Genomic DNA, 18,858 nt, shown 5'->3' with positions numbered 1-18,858 from the left:
AATATTGTTACTCTATATGAAAAAAAAACAATCAGATTTTTGTTGATTAGTTTGTAATTAAAAGCATTAAAATTAAAAGCGAGAAATGAAATCTATAATAAAATACTCAATGGATGGACAATATATGCAATAGTTGTCAAGTTCGATCTTTTTGCATTCTTGTATGATAGTTGTGTTATGGTATCAGTAGAAACAAATTTGTGTCTAAAAGTCCAAGAGCGCTGGCCCAAGGTAATTAGAATAAACTGCATGTAATCCGCAATTCTTTCATCCCAAAACTATTGAAGGAACAGTATTTGGGGTATGATAAACATGGCTTTTATGATTGTAACAACTGCACATAGCATCTGTCCACAAGAAACACAGTCTCTGCAGGTGAAATTAATAAGGCCAAAGAGATACATTCGGCCCATGCAGGTGGCTACACCTAGAACCACACGCGATGTTTCACCAAAAACCTGTGCGTATAGCAATAGCTGTACCACAGTGCTGAAAAAAGTATTTCTATTAAATAATTTTTGAATATTTTACTATTTGACAAATGAACATTCTTCAACGCTACATTACAACAAAATTGAGCCCCACGGAAGAGCAAAGGGTGAATATAAAGATACATGATGCCCGTTTGATATTTGTTATACTGGCGACGACCATGAAGTGCGTGTGTTAATTCTGAGTACGGCAGACAAAAACATCGTAAAATTGCTTCAAGTTTCTTGCCCTATCGTAGCATTTTTCGCATTTTATGCGACAGGTAAGGAGAAGTGACAGTTTCGAATTATGAGATTGTATTTATAGAGGTCAGAAAATCGTTAAATCAAGTGCAGCTTCCGGAAAATTCTCGTGTGAAGAATAGTGAATACCACGTTCAATTCTTAAATCAATGGATATGAATAGCTCTTGACATATATCTCTTTACCGAGCAAAACGCAGAGGGGAAACATGTACAATTTTACAGTGTAGCTTCGAAGACCTCAAGCTATAATTGACAGTATAAAGTACCAAGCCAGCGCACGTGATATATGGATTAGGGTTATTGACGCGATTTGTTTTTAGTTTTAGTGGGAAAATAAGCGGAAGTATAGACATTGAATCACGAATTGTTACACTTTCCAAGAACATTCCAGATGGGCATTTTGCCGTGTTTCCGAAGACCGGAATAGGACTAAGTCTCTGTCAACCATCATACAAGGCAATTCCGGCAACCATACTTATTTCAAGCATATAGCAAGCTATAAAACAATTCAACCAAAAGCCGCACCAACCATGTCGTCGTCTTTATTGGGCTCAGATAGTTCTGGTTTAAGTTATACCAATGAACGACCTGTCACTCCTTCAGAAAACATAATATGCGAGAAATGGTACTACACATTACTATCATCTTTTCATTATAAATGGCAGCATATTAAAGAGTTATGGGCCGGTTCGTGGAGAGAATTTCTTGGCAAGAAACTTGAAGCAATTCTACGATGTTTTTGTCTGCCGTGCTCAGGATTAACACACGCACTTCATGGTCGTCGCCAGTATAACAAATATCAAACAGGAATAATGTATCTTTATTTTTACCTTTGCTCTTCCGTCGTCCTTAATTTGGTTGTAGCGTTGAAGAATGTTCATTTGTCAATGGCTGAAAATATTCAAAAAATATTTGTAATTCTAAGTATGATCGTCGCGATTGTTCTAATGTCGTATTTGTACGAAGCAGGGACAAATTCCAGCTCCGTTCAAACCCGGGGTACACTATTGCGTCTATTCTACGAAGGTGGTTTGATTGTCTTCGGCATTTCCACTTTTGGTTACAGCTTGTGTATTGCGATAGACAATCTTTCATGCGGCAAAATGCTAGATTCAATTGTCGCAGCAATGAAAGCAATGTTTACCTTGTCACAGATACCATTTCTTCATCATTTTTATGAAGCAAGAATTCCAGAAAACACGTCGTTCATTCAAATCACCCTGGCTCATCTTCTAGGAACAAATTTGGCGCTCTGGTTTTGGGCGTTGTGTTCAGAACAGGCTGAAGAGATGTTAAAAGAATGTAAGAATTATCCCATCAAGCTAGGAAACTCAGAACACTATTTTAGCCCGTTTTTCGTAGAATATTTGTTGCTTGCTGCTAGTTTATTTTATCAAATATGGAGTAATTTATACACAAGAGAGGCGGGTGCTTGGTTACAACGTCACTGTCGTTCATGCCACTGTCAAATACCTGACGCTCTTCCATCAGAAGACGTCGAAAATACAAACGACTTTAATGATATAACGATTGAAGAATCAAGATGGAGATCAGGAAAGGGTTGTTTTCTTGGCAGTTGCTTCGCTGTCTTTTTTATTATTTTGGTTCTAATGGCGACTAACACAAACCATGAAAGCTATCATATAGTGTATTCATTTGGGATTTTCGTTCTCTACTTAACGCAAATCTTGGCGTGTTTAATCTCTAAACTATCCTTACAATCACACCAACGTGATTCTGAACGCAGTTCAGTAGATCATGAAGATCTTCTGCTGTATTTTTCTCTGACAGGTATTCTACTGTGGCATGCCTTTCACGTTTACAGCTTACTATTAAATAGCGATGATTCAAGATTTATTGACATTCCAAAAGATCTACTGGGAATGCTGCAACATCTTATTCAAACAGCCACCTTAATAGACCTTCGCAGATACAAAGCTCAACCTGTTCAAAACGCTCGTCACTCGTCAGCATGGATTTGTCACTGCGTTTTGTTCCTAATGACAACTAATCTTATTTTATGGGCAGAATCATCTTTTTTCTTAAAAGTTGACATCACAACACCCGGTGAAACGTATATAAAAATGCAACATGAGTTGAAAACTATTGGATATATTATTTATCCATTGAGTATCTTTTTTAGATTTCATTCTTCTGTATGCTGCCTAATCGCATGGGATATTTTTAGGGTCAAATAATTTAATTATTTTAATTACGCCACAAGCATTTCAAGAATAACCTCTTTAGAAGATTATTTTATTCATTTCGAAATCTTTCCTGCTTTCTTTTCGACCTCAATTTCTTCTCTTTTAATCGGCGTTCATTATCAGATTTCTTTCTAAAAAGAAAGGTTGATCATGAAATATTTAATCAAGACAATGCAAATTCTGTATGTTATCTCTCTTAATTTGCACATTTCAATTACTTTAACAATTCAAACAATCACCCACATACAATTCATTAATCTTTGCTTTCTTTTCTTCAGATGTTTCACTTGGAATAATCGAGACATTTTTTAATATTTCTTGAACTTTTTCAACACCATCCATTAGGTTTTTCTGTTGATTTCGAAATCGACTTGATTGCACAACTAGTTCACCTTGCCTGTTGATTCGACTGTCTTCCTAGAAATAATCATTTCATGGGGGTAAGGAAAAACATTTTTAATTAGAGCAGATTAGTGTAGCCAATGTGCAAATGGTTGTGACATTTAAAATTTATTTACAAAAATAATTCTGGTAGTTTTTTATATAAGGCAAATTACAGTTCTGCAAGGCAATAAATATATTGTGATCAAACTGGGATTTCTGTAGCAGTCCATGTCAAATATGAATTACATAAAGCATGCAATTAGATTTACCTCTTTGAGCAGTTTCAATCTGATCCAATATGGTATCCATTCTGCCGACATTACATGAAAGCGGATATCAACTTTCGTGTTAACTGAACAAAACAAGGTACATGAAATTTGGAGAATTATTGATAGATTTTAGTACAGCATTATTCTGCAGTTGCAAAAAGAGATGAAAAATACCTTTATTGACATTTTGTCCACCTGGTCCAGGACTTCTGGAATACTTTATGATGAGAGAGTCTGAAGATATCATAGACAATATATATATAATGAAAATGTCTCTGTGGAACATAACAACACAAGCTACTTTTTACTTCTTACCTATTGGGATGCGACCACTAAATTGTTCCAACTACAACACAAAACAAAACAAAACGGTATCAGAATATACCTTTGATGTAAAATGTAAATAACTTTATTATGTATTGAAAATATACCTTTTCATTTCCGTCAGAATCATTATTACGCCTGAAATCATTGAGAAGTCGCCGGAGGGACCAAGTTATTACCCTTACATTTTTAGAAAACCCAGCAATAACTGGGAATTTTTTAAACATTTTTGTTTTCTGACAAAAAATATAAATTTTTTGAAGAAAATGTTCCCGCGAAAAATGGGGTTTAAATTACTAAAGTACTTCGTTTAAGGCATAATATAACAGAATACAACTTAATCGAACTTGCCGTGTTTATTATTTCGCCGACTATTCTAGGTTTTCCTGACAAGATCTGCTTGACAAAGATTGAGATCGATTAAAATTTCCTATATATAACTGCATTTAGGCACTAAATCTGGCACTAAATCAATCCCAATTTGCGCGACATATTCTAATTACTAAAACATTGATGATGTCATAATAGAAGACCCAACGCGAATGTTGACGAACAGCGCAAAATGTCGCATATGGCTTAACCCACCCACCTGAACCTCAAAGAGATAATGAGTTCGCCTCAGTCTGCGATCACACTTGTCCAAAAGAAGGGGGCGCTCGTCCCACAACGATCGGAACGTAAATCGACATTAGAGGCAAACGGCTACACTCTTGGAAAAACTTTGGGCGAAGGGGCATACGCTAAGGTGAAGTTGGCCATTTCTACAAAACAGAACTGTCATGTCGCTATAAAGATCATCAATAAACGACGCGCATCAAAGGAGTACTTGGCAAAATTTTTACCACGCGAAATTCAGGTTCTACAAAGGCTCAAGCATCCATATGTGGTAAGAAACAAACAGTACTTGAGATAATAGATGAAGAAGGTGGGAAGCAGACTTGTCCTGAAGTTTTTTCAATCCTCTCTATGTTGTCAATTGAAGTTAAAATAAATGATAACTTTTCGACTACTTGCTACAAAAATTTTCACCTAAGACTCTTGTATTCTATTCAGATGATACTCAGACCTCAATGTTTTCTACATGACGTAATTATAATATATAATTCTTCCCTTTCCAAGACAAAATTCTACGAAGTGATCGAAACACAGACGAAAGTCTTTCTGATCATGGAGTATGTGGAAAAAGGAGACTTGCTCGAATATCTCAACAGCAGCGAGGAACTGCAAGAGGCGGAAATACGCAGACTATTTCAGCAGCTAGTTTTGAGTGTAGGATACTGTCACAAGGAGAAAGTTGTTCATCGTGATATTAAGTGCGAAAATATATTACTTGATAACAAGGGACGTCTGAAAATTACTGGTAAGATAAACCAAACCACGTAGTTTTAGTGAAATCACACGGATAATTCCCTCACGGAGAAGTAGTTTAGATCCCACAAAACTTTTCAGCGTAAACGTAATTTAGTTTGGTACAAATCGAAGTTTGTTTTTAATTCACAGCTTTCATCTTTTAGACTTTGGTTTTGCGACAAGCACTTACAAAAGCAAGCCACTGGAGACATTTTGCGGTTCATTTGCCTACGCATGCCCACAAATCTTGCGAGGCGAAAAATACGATGGAATGGCAGCAGACGTGTGGAGCATTGGAGTTGTTCTGTATGCACTGAGTTGCTCAAGATTGCCTTATGGTGACGATGAACTCAAGGTGTTTGTCAAGAATGAAACACCCAAAAAATTAATGTTCACCAAAAATGTCACTAAAGGTCAGCAAAGTAACAAACAAAATTTAAAGAAACAAAAAATATAAAATACGTCAATGTCATTCCGGTGCATGCCAAACTCTAACCAATTTATTTACAATTGCCAGTCATAACATAATGTTCATTGTAATTCTCCCCATGTATGTGTTAGTACAATTTACCCCCATTTACCCCCATTATAATTCGAGTAGCATACCATAAAATGCTTCGTTTTTATATCCAGAGTGTCGCGATCTGATACGTCGAATGCTGGACCCTGACGAGAAAACTCGCATCACGTGCGACCAAATCCTGGAATGTGATTGGTGCAAACAAGACATGGATAAAGTGATCAATGAGATGCGAAGACCCTCGCTAGCAACCGATGTGCCCCCTCCTGTTGTGAGTAGTCGTCGCCGATCAACGCGTACCCCAAATCCACCCACACTTCCGGAAATTCCTCCGTCTGTAGGTACACGTAGACCTGATTATAATAATATCACACAGCGGTGCAATGCGTCATTCCAGGCGCTCGTCAAAGGCTGCATTTCTCTGAAATATATTAAAATGAAATGAATGTGGAGAGAAAATGAATACCCTATCGAAGGTTTCTTCAACAGGGTGTGTCAAACTGATACGTAGGGATACGTAGGGATTTAAGGGATATTTTTATTGCTTAAAAAGGTGATGAAAAACGCATGTCTATGGCAGAGCCAAGTCAAAGAAGAATGAGTTTTAAGGATGAAGTTTCAACAATTGCATCCACGATGGCCAACAAATCCCGAAAGAAACAATATCAATACGACGGTAAGCTAACATAGTTTCTATATAGACAAGTGAGCTTGCATGACTTTGACATAATGAAAACATTTCACTGAACTGTTCTTTTAGAAAGCTACAAGTCTCAAGGACAATCAGAGAGGCGGCGTAGTTCTCTCGTCAGCGATGTTGTGAACGCAGAAAAGTGTTTAGTGAATCAAAGAAGAAGACAATCAATCACAGAAAGAAAGAAGTCTCTCGCTTCTGATGTAATGATTACGTCACCTGAACAAGCTGCGATCAACGCCAGAAAACAGTCCTGGACACCAGCGCACGCCGGGGTGAGTGAAAAGCAATTAATTCCAGTGAAACTGACCTGAACTACAGTGATATGGCGAATATTACAAAGCCTTTGGCGGTCTAACATCAAATGATTTATTTGTATTGTAACCAATTAAACCCCGGTTGAGGAGAGCGAAGCCTTGCGCATCATTTCCAACACTTGTTCTTGTACAAGAGCAAAGATTAGCAAATGTGACACAATGTGTTCATCTCTAGCACAAGACATCAAGCGATTACCACAGCGTGAAGAACAACGAAGAGGAAATCTTGGAGATGACAAAACGAGGTATTGAGAAAGAGTTGGGTGGTCTAAAACACACGACAGCAGGAGTAGCTGCAAGAATGGCAGCCGAGGCGACGCACATCGAGAAGAAAAAAGAAAAAGAAATCGAAGCACAAGCAAGCATTAGAAAAGTCGTTAGTAGAACGAAATCCAAAGAAGGCGGGAAATTCGGAAAATTTATGAAAAAATGCGCGAAGATTTGTAAGCAACCTTCTAAGGTAATGAAACAAACAGATCGCAGGTTAACAATGAAGCTTTTTGTATGAATGATAGTTAACTATAGTTATTGAAAGAATTGCCTAATCATGCAGTTATGAAGTTTCAATTTCCCGAGGAAGAGTTCGAGAAATATTTTTCCAATAAACGTGCGTTTGGGATCAGTGAAAATCATTTTCTTAATTTCATAACTTTCTTTTACAGAACAAGTAAACGTTGCAGACACCAAATATACATAAGTTTCAATCACACGAGGACGTGAAAACAAGAAAGATAACATTCCGTTAAAAGTATCGTTAAATTCCGAAGCTCCGTAACACATTATTTAACGAACTTGTGTATTATAATGTTGGAAAGAGAGAAGGTTATGACGAGAATAAACAAAAATAACGCATACCTTGACTAGTGATCAGTCTTCTATCTCACCCGCCACTTCTTCAGCAAGTGCAAAGTATTTATTCGCCATTTTCCCCTTCATTTCAGTCATAGCATGTTCCCCAGCCATGTTATACATATCCATTGATTTCTGTGGATCTCGTTCTATCCCATGTCCTCCTTCTCTGTACATCTGTGCCATCCTCGCGTATAGTTTCGACGGAGGATCTGTAATTAACTGGACCAAGGTGGTCTGCGTTTCATCGTTTTCCATCGACTGTACGACTTCTTCGTATAATCTGACAGCTTCTGACCACGACTTAAACCTAAATATTTAGACACGATTCTACACTTGATTCAAGTGAAAGTTAATTATGATATCTTTTTATTGATTGGTCAGATTGGTCAGATTGATAAAGCTCTTCCACTGGAGGGAAATTGAAAGTCATTTTAACCATATATTTAACAATCTGAAATAGATCTCTAACGCCAGAATATTTAACAGACCAGTCTGGTCATAGAGGAACTGCATCTGAGTACTTAGGGACAGCTATGAAACAATACTTACTTCAGACCAGTGCCAGTGTCAAAGGCACGTGCCATGTATAACATTGCTTCTTTATCACCATTCTCACTGGCAATCTCCATACAACGGATGCCACGTTCTTGATTTTCCTCCGTATCCTGTGATAAGAAATTAAACAATGAACGTTTTGCCTGCAATGTCATTTTATAAGGTCTGTCATCTCGGGTCGTCTGCGTTTAGTTTTCCTCGTACAAGAAAGAAGATTGGATGGCTTACCTCAGCAGACAAGGAAGACAACATCTCATGTGGTAACTGAAGATAGATTTCAGCCTGAGTTTTCACTGCCATTGGGTAAAAACAAGACCCGGCGTGCTCTAAATGGAACATTGCTGATTCAAGGTCTGGATTTTGATCTGTGAATCTTCCTGCTTCGTTTAGTTGCGCTAAAATGAAGTGAATCTAAAAAATACAATTTTGACACATTTACTTTCAGTTACTTCAATTCATTACCTAAATTTTGAAATAAAATTTGACGTATTAATTGTAACCGATAAAATAGAAAGAACACAAAGTTTTGTGTTTCCAGCAAGCAGATAAACTGGGTGTCACTAGACTATGAAGATTTCTTCGTCAAACGCCATACATCTTGAGAAATTTTATCCTCAGTAACACATACATACCTCTCCAAGAACAGATTGATTCTGAGAAAGTTTTCGTAGAAGTTTAGCCATCGCAAGTGTCTCGACTGACACAGAAGATGAACGGTGAGAGAAAACTCCTGATCCAAAGAAATATTCATCACCACTGCTTCTATCGTCCTGAAGTAAAACGATGAAAATATTTGAAAAGGAATAACGTTGTGAACAACAGTGTTCTGCAGGGATTATTATCCTGACTTAGAAACTTGTCAAAACACACGCTTCCCTTACGAAAATGTTCTATAGAATCCTATAGAATATGCTATAACATATTCTAAACCCCATAGAATATTCTATAGGACTTCTTATCCTATAGCATATTCCATTGCCATATTCTATAGAATTTAGAGATGCTATAGAATATTCTATTGCACATTCACAGTAAAATATATTCTATAGAACATGCTGTACACAATATTCTATAGAATTTAGAGATGCTATAGAATATTCTATTGCACATTCACATTAAATATCCAATAATATATTCTATAGAATATGCTGTACACAATATTCTATAGAATATATGTTATACAGAATGAGACCTTTATGCAATTTAAAATATAACATTTTTACTACACTATTCATTGGTCGAGAATTATATTCGCATTTTTTGTAAGGTTCTCTCGACGACATACTTTTAAAGTCTTAAAGTTAAAATTCTCAGCAGAAATCATTCGTTTTGTAAAGACAATTCACGAATATTTCACACATATGACATATCTCATATGAGTCATATCTGTTTCATAATATGCCCGTTCGCAGGTTAGATGGCGGGCGTTTTGCCAAAACAAGACCGCAAGGTTATGCGGGACTTGTTTAACCGCCACGCATTATTTTCAAATTTTGAGCGCGTATTTGTCTGTAGTTTGTCATCCGTTGATTCAACGTTTTATAACTGATACTGGTAGAATTTAGTGCGTTTTTCTTTCGTATTTTAACATAAAATACGCATTCTTTGAATTTGTCAAAGAGGAATCATAGGAGGGTGGTGAAACGCGCTTTAGTATGCGAGAAGAATCAGAAGATATGGATAATTTTGTAAATGCGTGAAAGGTGACTAGGATCGTGAGAAAGAAAGGCCATGGCAATGAGAAATTTCTAAAGTTAAAAAAATAATCAAAAGTTCATTGACCCATCTACAACAACATGTGTATCTAAAGTATTGGAATTCAGTGGTGAGTGTGTTTTGTATATGCTATAAATGCTATATGTTTGTATAGGCAACATATGTTCTGTATACCATTATAATTAATCTCATAAATTTTTATTCACCTTTAGATTAAACTTTTTATTTGAACATTTTATTTACACCTTTTATTTATACCACCATAAATATAGAGCCATTCCAACTAAAAATTATTTCTGTCAAGACATTTGCACTAGCTCTAGATAAATTTTATATATCATTAAAATTGAATTAAATATAAGCTAGGTCTCAAGTGTTTAATTGTGTGTTTACTGTTAAAATTTACAGATTTCCTTTTGTCCAAGCATCACACTAACCAAAGGTCAAAATGGAGCTCTATTAAAGCAATATTAAATGTGAAAGGTTTTGTTTATGCAGTGCCGTGGATGCAAGAACAACTTTGCTCTCATTCCGTCACTGGAAAGGCTTCAAATGCGTAGCTTAATTCAAAGAAAAGGATGCAAAACCAGAGCCAGAGAAAGTTAAGAGTATATATGGTAAGCAGTATAATTGTTAGTAATTATGTCTGGTCTAAGTTAATATATCTTATATACATATCTTGGTTCAGTTATTGATGAGTTTTACCTTTTCTAGCTGTGTCTAAAGTATAGTGCAAAAAGGTTTGAGGGAAAAGAGGCAGACATATGACAAGTTATGGCACCAAAGATTAATAATATTGTGCAAGTTGAGAAAACCAAGTTGAAAGCATCTGGACATCAGTAACTATATGACATTCCATTTTCTACTATTTACATGTTCTGTACATGTAAATATATTTAGTATAATAGCCTAGTTATATTTTTGCTATTTTCTTGCACAATCATTTTATTTGGTGGGAAAACTGCAGTATGGTAATAATTTTATCTAGAAAATATTGAATAAATTTATACATTCATAAAAAAACCAAGCTAAAATATTTCAATTTCAGTGACACCATATTGTTTTCAATTACTTAGTGCATAATATTTCAATTGAATCCTCCTCAAAATGTGTGAAATGTATATAATTTTACTTAACTACAATTTAAGCTAAACAGCCTTCAAACAACCGGCTGCAGTTGTTTTATCCACGAAACAAAATGGTTATTTGACAGACTTAATTACCAGAACTAGAGTTCTACATGCAGATTAAAGTTATATGGACACTTATAGGACTTGTTTTTTATTCTTTGTTGTATAATATATGTATTTCAATTTCTTTAATCTCTAGATTTATTTATATGTAATTTAAGCAAGGCATTTTCATTAAATCTTTGCATCAATTGAACTTTAAGTAAATAAATTTGTTACATATATTTGGGAATATTTTATTTGTTTGTATGTCTCACTCTTGGCAGAAAGAAGTTTTGATTATGTTGTTATAAAGTGATATATTTCAAAGTCGAAACATGGACGCATGTTGAATATACCATTTATCATCCAATAGCATATTTAATAGATTATCCTATAAAATATACTATAGAATACATATTCTATGGAACATTTTATCACATATTCAATAGGATCATTAATGGAATATTCCATAGATTGAAAATATTTTATGGAACATTTCATATAGGATGTCATAGAATATGTGTTAGAATGTTCCATAGAATACCAGTATTCTATAGAACATTCTAATGAATGTTCTGAAGGATATTCTATTGAGTATTCTATAAAACATGGCATATGTTATAGAATATTCTATTAAAGGTTCTATAGAACGTGTTGTAGAACGTTCCATAGAATAGGTTCCAAAATCCCTTAGAATATTCTATAGGATATTCAGTAAAAAATTTCAATGGAATATTCTATAGAACATTTTTGTAAGGGTTACCCCACTGCTGTCTCCAAAGTTCGAAGAACATTCTGACGAGTCGCTCATGGAATCCGATTCGATCGATGACGCAGAGAGAGGGGGTGAATGGGGTGAACCAGGGCTATTAGGTGTAAATGGCGAAGGTGGAGAACACGGTGGGTGAGATAACGGGGGATCATCGGTGGCAGTGACTGCAAGGCAAGCCATATCTTTACTTAATGTAAGAGAGTTTGTCAAAAGTTGTGCTTGGTTTTCTATTCTTTTTAATTCCACATCGCTTAAGTCGAATGGTGACAGGCCCATTGATTCACAGATTCTAAAATTAAAGAAAACATTGCATTTTATCAAAACATTAAATTTCAATATGATTATAAAAATATAGCATGTTATAACATACTTATTGCAACGATGGGAGCTGAAAAACAAAGCCATTCCTTTTGTCCCAAGATTAGCTTCTCCATATTCGTTGAGATTTGTGCTGTGAACCTGAGGGTCTGTATATAAATCTCCCACACCTGAATATAAGTAAAAATACATTGTAGATCAGCTGCCATTTAACACACATTGAACATTACTACATTCCTGTACCTTGTATATCAACAACCATTGCGTTGTGATTAGATCTCTCAAATGTGAAGTGACTGAACGCCTAAAACAATGATAAACTATTAAAATCCTCCAGATTTTCTGGTGAATTATTAAGATTTAAGAGTGGATAGTTGGCAAAGATAAGTTTTCTATTCTACCTGTGGAGTGGCACGTAAAGTATCATCCAGATGTATGTAACCAGAGTTTGAATTATACTTGATGTATTTTCCTTCAATAAAATGTTCAATATGAAACAATGGGGAACCCTCTCTGTTTGTCATTTCCAAAACAGAAATTTGTAGAATATCAACCTTTAAAAGATATGAAAGTTATGCATTAAAAGGTAAAAGGAACCAACTTAAGCATTTTTCTGTATGTATTAGGAGATCCAGTAGTTGTTCTATCAAAGTTTGCATGACTGTCTCTAAGAATAGCTACCATCTGATTCATCCAGAGCCAAGTATAATAAAGTCACAAACACAAATACCTTCTTGGGTGGAAAATGACGGTTATATTCCTCTCCCCAGAGCTTAGCATCCATTTGTAATACAACATCACTGAAATATGTTTCTCTAGACACTTCATTTATATAACATTTTGCCACATGGTTTCCGGCATGTTTCCAATTCCTTGTCTTCGTAAAATTTGATAACTTTTTCCTGCAAAAAAACGGACGAGTTCATCAAACAACGGTCAAATAAAATATTGCCTAATTTCAAATCCTTAAACTGATATAAAAAATATACTCACAAACGAAAACACTTTCGCATAGCTCCTCTGTCAAAAGACTAATCATGAATAAAAAAAGAGTACACATCACTTACATGCATTTCAATTGGAGTGTTTATGTACGTCAGTAATCTACAAAATATATTGCTGATTTATCCAGGAAGATCGAGACCCTTACAAGCATTGAGAAGGAGTATGGGTCATTCCATATCAATTCAACAAGGGCATGACACCATCCCCTCTCAGATTGTAACCAAAATTATACCAAGTGAAGATATTAGTTAGATATGAAAGCACACCAAATTTCAGCTCAATAGCTCTATTCGTTCTTGAAATATTGGCTTTTCAATATTTCACCTAAAACGGGTGTCGGTTACAGTAAATATTCACCTGGTAAAAAGCATGTATGGTATGACGACCATAATTTTGCTTCCTTTAATACCAGGGGTATGAAAATTGGCTGTTTACCATTTTAAGACATGCTGATTCAGAATACAAAGTCAAAATTATCATAATTTAATGAAAAAAACACATTTTCAATGTTTGAAGACAGACAATGATTCCGCAGTTATAAAAAGGTGTCAAATTACATAGTGGTAATTTTCAATGTTGACAATGTACCACCAAAATAATTTTTGGTATGTCAGATGTATGTATAATAAGGATTACTTTCACCAAGTTTGGACTTGGTGTCTGCTCTACATGCTGAGACACATCCATTTTTGGCTATGTGCTTTATAACATAAGTTATTTAGCTGCAAGTGCTTGTTGGATCGTTTCAATGTCTTTCCCATCAAGCTTGTATTGTCTTCCTGTTTCAGTTACAGGTGCTCCAATAATACACACAGTATTCACAATTGGCACATAGCATGTGTCATCTCTCTTTGGCCAGAAGAAGGATCTTGCTGGGTAGCTTGGATGCATAAATGCCACTTTGACATCATCATGTTCTTCATCGACTTCATTAATGAGTCCAACCCAATATTCCTCATCATATTTACAAACAATGAAGTCAGATACTTTTGGAATTGACATCTTGACTGTGTTTTTCTTACCCAATACAAGATTAAATTCTAAACCATAAAACTGGTCTTCTGAAACTCGCTTAGCCGCAATGACATGCTCTGAGAGGGGGACAAACTGATGAAAACTTCTTGTACCAGGCAGAGTATGTACATTGTTGAATCTTGCATCCAACATATGTCTGACAGGAACCATATCTTCTCCAGCAATAAAATAAACATCAACACCCTTTACTTCTGCTTCACAATATTCAAAGAACTGCTTTGCTGTCAAAATCTGGTTTGATAGTGTTCTTTGAAGACTGGCTCTTGCAGCCAAACGTTTGAGTGTCCCCCCAAGACCATCACATGGAGATTTGCCATGACTTGTAGCAAAAAATGACCAGATACATTTAACATTGAAGTCCTTCTCATGAAGGCAGAGGTTTAGAAAATTTTTGCAGTTTTTGTATTGGCCAGCACACCCATCACTAAAATAATGTATCAATGTTGGTGTTGTGAAAATTTCCTCCTTGATGATATTGACAGTTTTCTTCATAATTTCATACACAAAACAAGTGTCATGATTCAAGTCATCTGAAATGAAGCACATGGATTTCTCTGTAATTTGATTGTCCTTTTTATAATACAGAACAATTGGGTGCAAGGTGCATGATTGTTTGTTCCAGTGAAATCCCTGGATTTCATCTTGGATGACAAATTGATAATTTTCAGCAAAATCACCCAAAACAATCACTTCATTTTCTTTCAGTTCTTCCTTACATTTCTTCAGATACTTTGCTTGAGCTGTAGCAATGTACGAGTGTGTTGTCAAGGAATTAAGTTTTTCAACAAGGAGTGAAATAAAATCTCCAATTGGCAGGATCTGTTGTACCAACTCAGAGCGGTCAACAGTGGTCCATTGTTGAAAATGTATGTTCAGGATTTCATCCTCATCGTCACCTTCTGGTTGGAGTTGATCATTTAAATACTTCTCCAATTCTTGTGTGTCAGCTGGGCATTTTGGGCAACGGTGGACCATACACTCTTTTGAGTCCCTACTACACACCAACATGTCCATGAGCTCATGGCGATCTTTATCAACGTTGATTGCACTAAGCATGAGTACAACATTCTGATGGATTGTGCACACACAAACAGAATGCGTTCCGGAACATCCAACCAAGACACACCATTTTGGTCGGAGACTGCAAAATTTTGAAAAGCCAATTTTTAATTCGGGATATTTCTGTTTGAAGGCAGCGTAAAGTTCTTTAAGGTCACAAAGCAGAAGCCTCTTTTGCATGTGTGTATTTCTTGCTATGCTGACATAATCTTTTTTTCCAGGCATTAGTCTACTGTATTCATCATCACAATAAAAGTCAATGACACATCTTTTTGTTTCTTCTGAAAGTACTTTCCCTTTCTTTGGTTCTGGCATCTCTAAGATACCCTTTTCTCTTGCTAGCTTTCTTGCCTGCCTAACGAGGTAAGCTGAAACATTGAACTCAGTTTTTATTTTCTCGATGGACCATGAAGCAGGAGCAATTGTCAATATTTGAATTTTCTGCTTTCTGTTGGAAGTTCTGATCTTCTCTTTCATAAGGTCAGTAAGTCTATCTAGATCATCAGCTTTCTCTTTCAATTCCTTGTAATTTTCTGGGTGACTATTGTCTGAACTACTAAGATCTTCTGGCTCAACATCAATAATCCTCGCGACACGTTTCTGCAGAATGGTTTCCTGCTCTTTCATCTTTTCTTGGAACTGTTGCAGTTTGCGTTTGCCAAGACTGACTTTGGAATGGGATGCAACACCATGGAGCTTTATAGGGCTCAAATCCAAATCTTCAAGACTTGTATCAAGGTCATGTCTCAAAGTCATGTGCTCAAGCATATCCTCTTGGCTCCCAGACGACAATGATTCTGTATCACTTCCCTTGTCCATTTGTGTATCTGAATCTTGTGGCTGCTGACTTGTTTCATTCATAGCCTCCAATCTCATTAAAAGTTCCTTTCGACAGGTAGGGCATATTTTCTTTCCAGGAATGACTGAAATGTTTATGCTATCAAAATCTTCAGCAGTATCCATCGACACTTCTCGTAAGGACCCTTTTATTGGTTTCTGGTGTTTTTGAAATGGATTGCAACAGCTTCTTTGAAACTGTGAATATCTCACAAGTACTGCCTGCTCATGATGCAGACAAATTGTAAGTTCAGGATTGTTTAATATTCCTGTTCTCAGTGACACCAACTTGACCTGCTCAGTTGTTAACAGGTTCAATGATTTTAGCCCAGTTAACCTTGTATGAACACTTAAATGGCAATCTTCCTTTAGGTGCCTTCCAATAGAACAATCCTTTAACTTCTCGGATGAAGACATCATAAATTTCTTGAGAATTGTAGAGAGAACACGTGTACGTTTTACTTTGCTTCGCTTTATTGTCTAAAACATTTGACTCAGTATGCGAAATACTTCATGTAAGCACCACATGCTTTGTTTCATGAATTATTAATACACCATGCAAACCATTAAAAATCAATGTTTATATAAATATATACTGAATTTTTGCATTAATTGGTGTTTTTTAAAATTTTAATGAATAGTAAATTTTTATTTTATACATTTTATCCTTAATTTTTACAAAAAGATAGCATGTAGAGAGAGAGAGAGAGCACTCAAATCCAAATCAGAACAAATTCCAGTCATAGAAATATGTCACTTTTCAGTAGATTTTATATTATCGGAGCATAATTTCACATATATCTCCTTATTATTTTTGTTGCCATGTTTCTCAGCATGTAGAGCAGACACCAAGTCCAAACTTGGTGAAAGTAATGCTTATTATACATACATCTGACATACCAAAAATTATTTTGGTGGTACATTGTCAACATTGAAAATTACCACTATGTAATTTGACACCTTTTTATAATTGCGGAATCATTGTCTGTCTTCAAACATTGAAAATGTGCTTTTTTCATTAAATTATGATAATTTTGACTTTGTATTCTGAATCAGCATGTCTTAAAATGGTAAACAGCCAATTTTCATACCCCTGGTATTAAAGGAAGCAAAATTATGGTCGTCATACCATACATGCTTTTTACCAGGTGAATATTTACTGTAACCGACACCCGTTTTAGGTGAAATATTGAAAAGCCAATATTTCAAGAACGAATAGAGCTATTGAGCTGAAATTTGGTGTGCTTTCATATCTAACTAATATCTTCACTTGGTATAATTTTGGTGACAATCTGAGAGGGGATGGTGTCATTTTTATTTTTTTCTTGCTGATTTGATGTGGAATGACCCGTATGCAAGAAAATGATCATACTTTTATTATAATCCAAGCAGAGATTATTCAATATTTGAAAATGCCTTAACCTATAAACTATGAGTGCTTCATGCAAAAGCGAGTCTGGGACATATAAATAATATAAGTTTCTACATAAGCCACAGACATTAATAAAAAATGCAAGACATATCATAATCATCCCAACCTCTTCTTCCATGCGTACGTGAACCTCATCCTTAACCCATGTTTTCTTGCGAGCATTGTAACGATGACGTATCCCAACCTCGTCTGGAAAGTTCTCATCAATATGAAATTTCTGCCATGGGTCAGACATGTGTTTTGTTCTTTCAGCAGCTTTTTTCCAATGACCATGTGAGTGACTATGGTGATGAGCATTGGGATTTGATGGAATTGTCATTCCTAAATTAGAGTAGTGATTTTATGGTAGCATACAAACAATTATATAACACCTTTTTATTTATTGTCTTTTAAATGGTTGTTTTTGATCACATGATATGAATAAAAATCTTCATTTTTCTGATGGGAGTTTTAACTGCAGGTGGCTTTCGCTACATTTATATATTCATTTCCTGGGAGATGGAATATTCCATTTAACTTTACAGCTACACCTCATGAAAATATTTGTACGATTAAACTAATAAAAATTCATTATTGGTATATTTAAAGGTTAAGAAACAAGGTTACAGTTATTCCTGTGGTGATTACGTGGTTGCTTAATAATACGGAAATGATTGTTGAATGTCACCACTGTTTGTTCACAAACATTCATATACTTCCTACAAAAAACCTAGCTGTTGTATCTAGAGTTAAAGATACCAACAACATGCATTTACAAATAAGTGAAGCTGTATTAGACTGATACCTGGATTAAAATAAAGCTAATAATAGCTATATTTAAATTCTTACCGTTCGGTCGGTTCCCGGCTGCTTTGCTGTCCATTTTAATATGAAACGAGAAAAATATTTTCTGAATTATTATCTGATATTCAAAACTATCTTTCAGTTTGTCTATAACGCCTTTCTTTTCCTTTAAAAAATAGGAAACTTCGACACATCAGAATCAGACAAAAGGATCGTCAAAACAGTCTGGGCGAAATGAAAACACATCATTCATAGAGCGCATAAATTTTCATATATTATAAACCAAGAGGTTGTGGATGATTGACCATAAGGTTGCTCCGCAGTTAAATAAGCAACAAAAATCACTTTGTGAAACCAATAAGATAATTGAGCTTTATATGGATGTGCCGCTTTAGGGCACTGGTATAATTTAAATTCTATCCACCATTGGATGCTAGATCAATACTCGAAGCAGCACCTTTTTTGCAAGTCCAGAGTCCCTGTGAATATAATTTGTAATACCAACTTCCTTTCTATTCTAT

The 18,858-nt window shown here is 35.5% G+C and overlaps 3 protein-coding genes and 1 long non-coding RNA gene across 4 annotated transcripts; 2 read left to right on the top strand and 2 right to left on the bottom strand.

Moving 5' to 3' along the window:
• Positions 1 to 1,929: 1,929 nt before the first annotated feature.
• On the bottom strand, positions 1,930 to 4,162 carry LOC114541779 (peptidyl-tRNA hydrolase ICT1, mitochondrial-like). Its single transcript, XM_028561592.1, has 7 exons — positions 4,028 to 4,162; positions 3,912 to 3,942; positions 3,771 to 3,830; positions 3,597 to 3,679; positions 3,191 to 3,360; positions 2,976 to 3,074; positions 1,930 to 2,017 (listed from the first exon to the last, which is right to left on the bottom strand). The coding sequence occupies exons 1-6, from the start codon at positions 4,145 to 4,147 to the stop codon at positions 2,993 to 2,995; spliced, it is 546 nt and encodes a 181-aa protein (XP_028417393.1). The 5' UTR covers positions 4,148 to 4,162; the 3' UTR covers positions 1,930 to 2,017; positions 2,976 to 2,992.
• A 365-nt stretch (positions 4,163 to 4,527) lies between these two features.
• LOC114541798 (testis-specific serine/threonine-protein kinase 4-like) lies at positions 4,528 to 7,472 on the top strand. The gene is made up of 8 exons (XM_028561604.1): positions 4,528 to 4,806; positions 5,040 to 5,280; positions 5,435 to 5,683; positions 5,904 to 6,131; positions 6,344 to 6,466; positions 6,551 to 6,759; positions 6,977 to 7,261; positions 7,464 to 7,472. The coding sequence occupies exons 1-8, from the start codon at positions 4,528 to 4,530 to the stop codon at positions 7,470 to 7,472; spliced, it is 1,623 nt and encodes a 540-aa protein (XP_028417405.1).
• Positions 7,473 to 7,656: 184 nt separating this feature from the next.
• LOC114541777 (eukaryotic elongation factor 2 kinase-like) lies at positions 7,657 to 18,463 on the bottom strand. Its single transcript, XM_028561590.1, has 12 exons — positions 18,383 to 18,463; positions 17,661 to 17,875; positions 13,180 to 13,217; positions 12,917 to 13,088; positions 12,588 to 12,740; positions 12,430 to 12,490; positions 12,239 to 12,356; positions 11,860 to 12,157; positions 8,841 to 8,978; positions 8,437 to 8,619; positions 8,203 to 8,318; positions 7,657 to 7,960 (listed from the first exon to the last, which is right to left on the bottom strand). Exons 1-12 carry the CDS (start codon positions 18,414 to 18,416, stop codon positions 7,669 to 7,671), a joined length of 1,818 nt encoding a protein of 605 aa, XP_028417391.1. The 5' UTR covers positions 18,417 to 18,463; the 3' UTR covers positions 7,657 to 7,668.
• On the top strand, positions 9,340 to 10,966 carry LOC114541781. Its single transcript, XR_003689342.1, has 3 exons — positions 9,340 to 10,033; positions 10,333 to 10,541; positions 10,639 to 10,966. It is a non-coding gene; the product is annotated as an uncharacterized LOC114541781 (long non-coding RNA).
• Positions 18,464 to 18,858: the final 395 nt, after the last annotated feature.

Source organism: Dendronephthya gigantea, unplaced genomic scaffold (genome assembly GCF_004324835.1).
Source record: "Dendronephthya gigantea isolate DGI-Jeju-01 unplaced genomic scaffold, DenGig_1.0 000309F, whole genome shotgun sequence".
Taxonomy (NCBI): Eukaryota; Metazoa; Cnidaria; class Anthozoa; order Malacalcyonacea; family Nephtheidae; genus Dendronephthya; species Dendronephthya gigantea.
This window is presented reverse-complemented; position numbering and strand designations above follow the sequence as displayed.

Bases quoted from the DNA above. Each gene is read 5' to 3' on its own strand.
- LOC114541779 (XM_028561592.1), bottom strand. From the start codon at position 4,147: ATGTTTAAAAAATTCCCAGTTATTGCTGGGTTTTCTAAAAATGTAAGG. The intron at 3,680-3,770 runs GTATTTTTCATC...TGTTTTGTTCAG, and splicing joins TGGACAAAATGTCAATAAAG to TTAACACGAAAGTTGATATC. The intron at 3,075-3,190 runs GTATGTGGGTGA...CTTTCTTTTTAG, and splicing joins AAAGCAAAGATTAATGAATT to AAAGAAATCTGATAATGAAC.
- LOC114541798 (XM_028561604.1), top strand. From the start codon at position 4,528: ATGAGTTCGCCTCAGTCTGCGATCACACTTGTCCAAAAGAAGGGGGCG. The intron at 4,807-5,039 runs GTAAGAAACAAA...TCCCTTTCCAAG, and splicing joins GGCTCAAGCATCCATATGTG to ACAAAATTCTACGAAGTGAT. The intron at 5,281-5,434 runs GTAAGATAAACC...TTCATCTTTTAG, and splicing joins GGGACGTCTGAAAATTACTG to ACTTTGGTTTTGCGACAAGC.
- LOC114541777 (XM_028561590.1), bottom strand. From the start codon at position 18,416: ATGGACAGCAAAGCAGCCGGGAACCGACCGAACG. The intron at 17,876-18,382 runs GTAAGAATTTAA...ACTCTAATTTAG, and splicing joins AGCCGGGAACCGACCGAACG to GAATGACAATTCCATCAAAT. The intron at 7,961-8,202 runs GTAAGTATTGTT...CTAAATATTTAG, and splicing joins GACACTGGCACTGGTCTGAA to GTTTAAGTCGTGGTCAGAAG.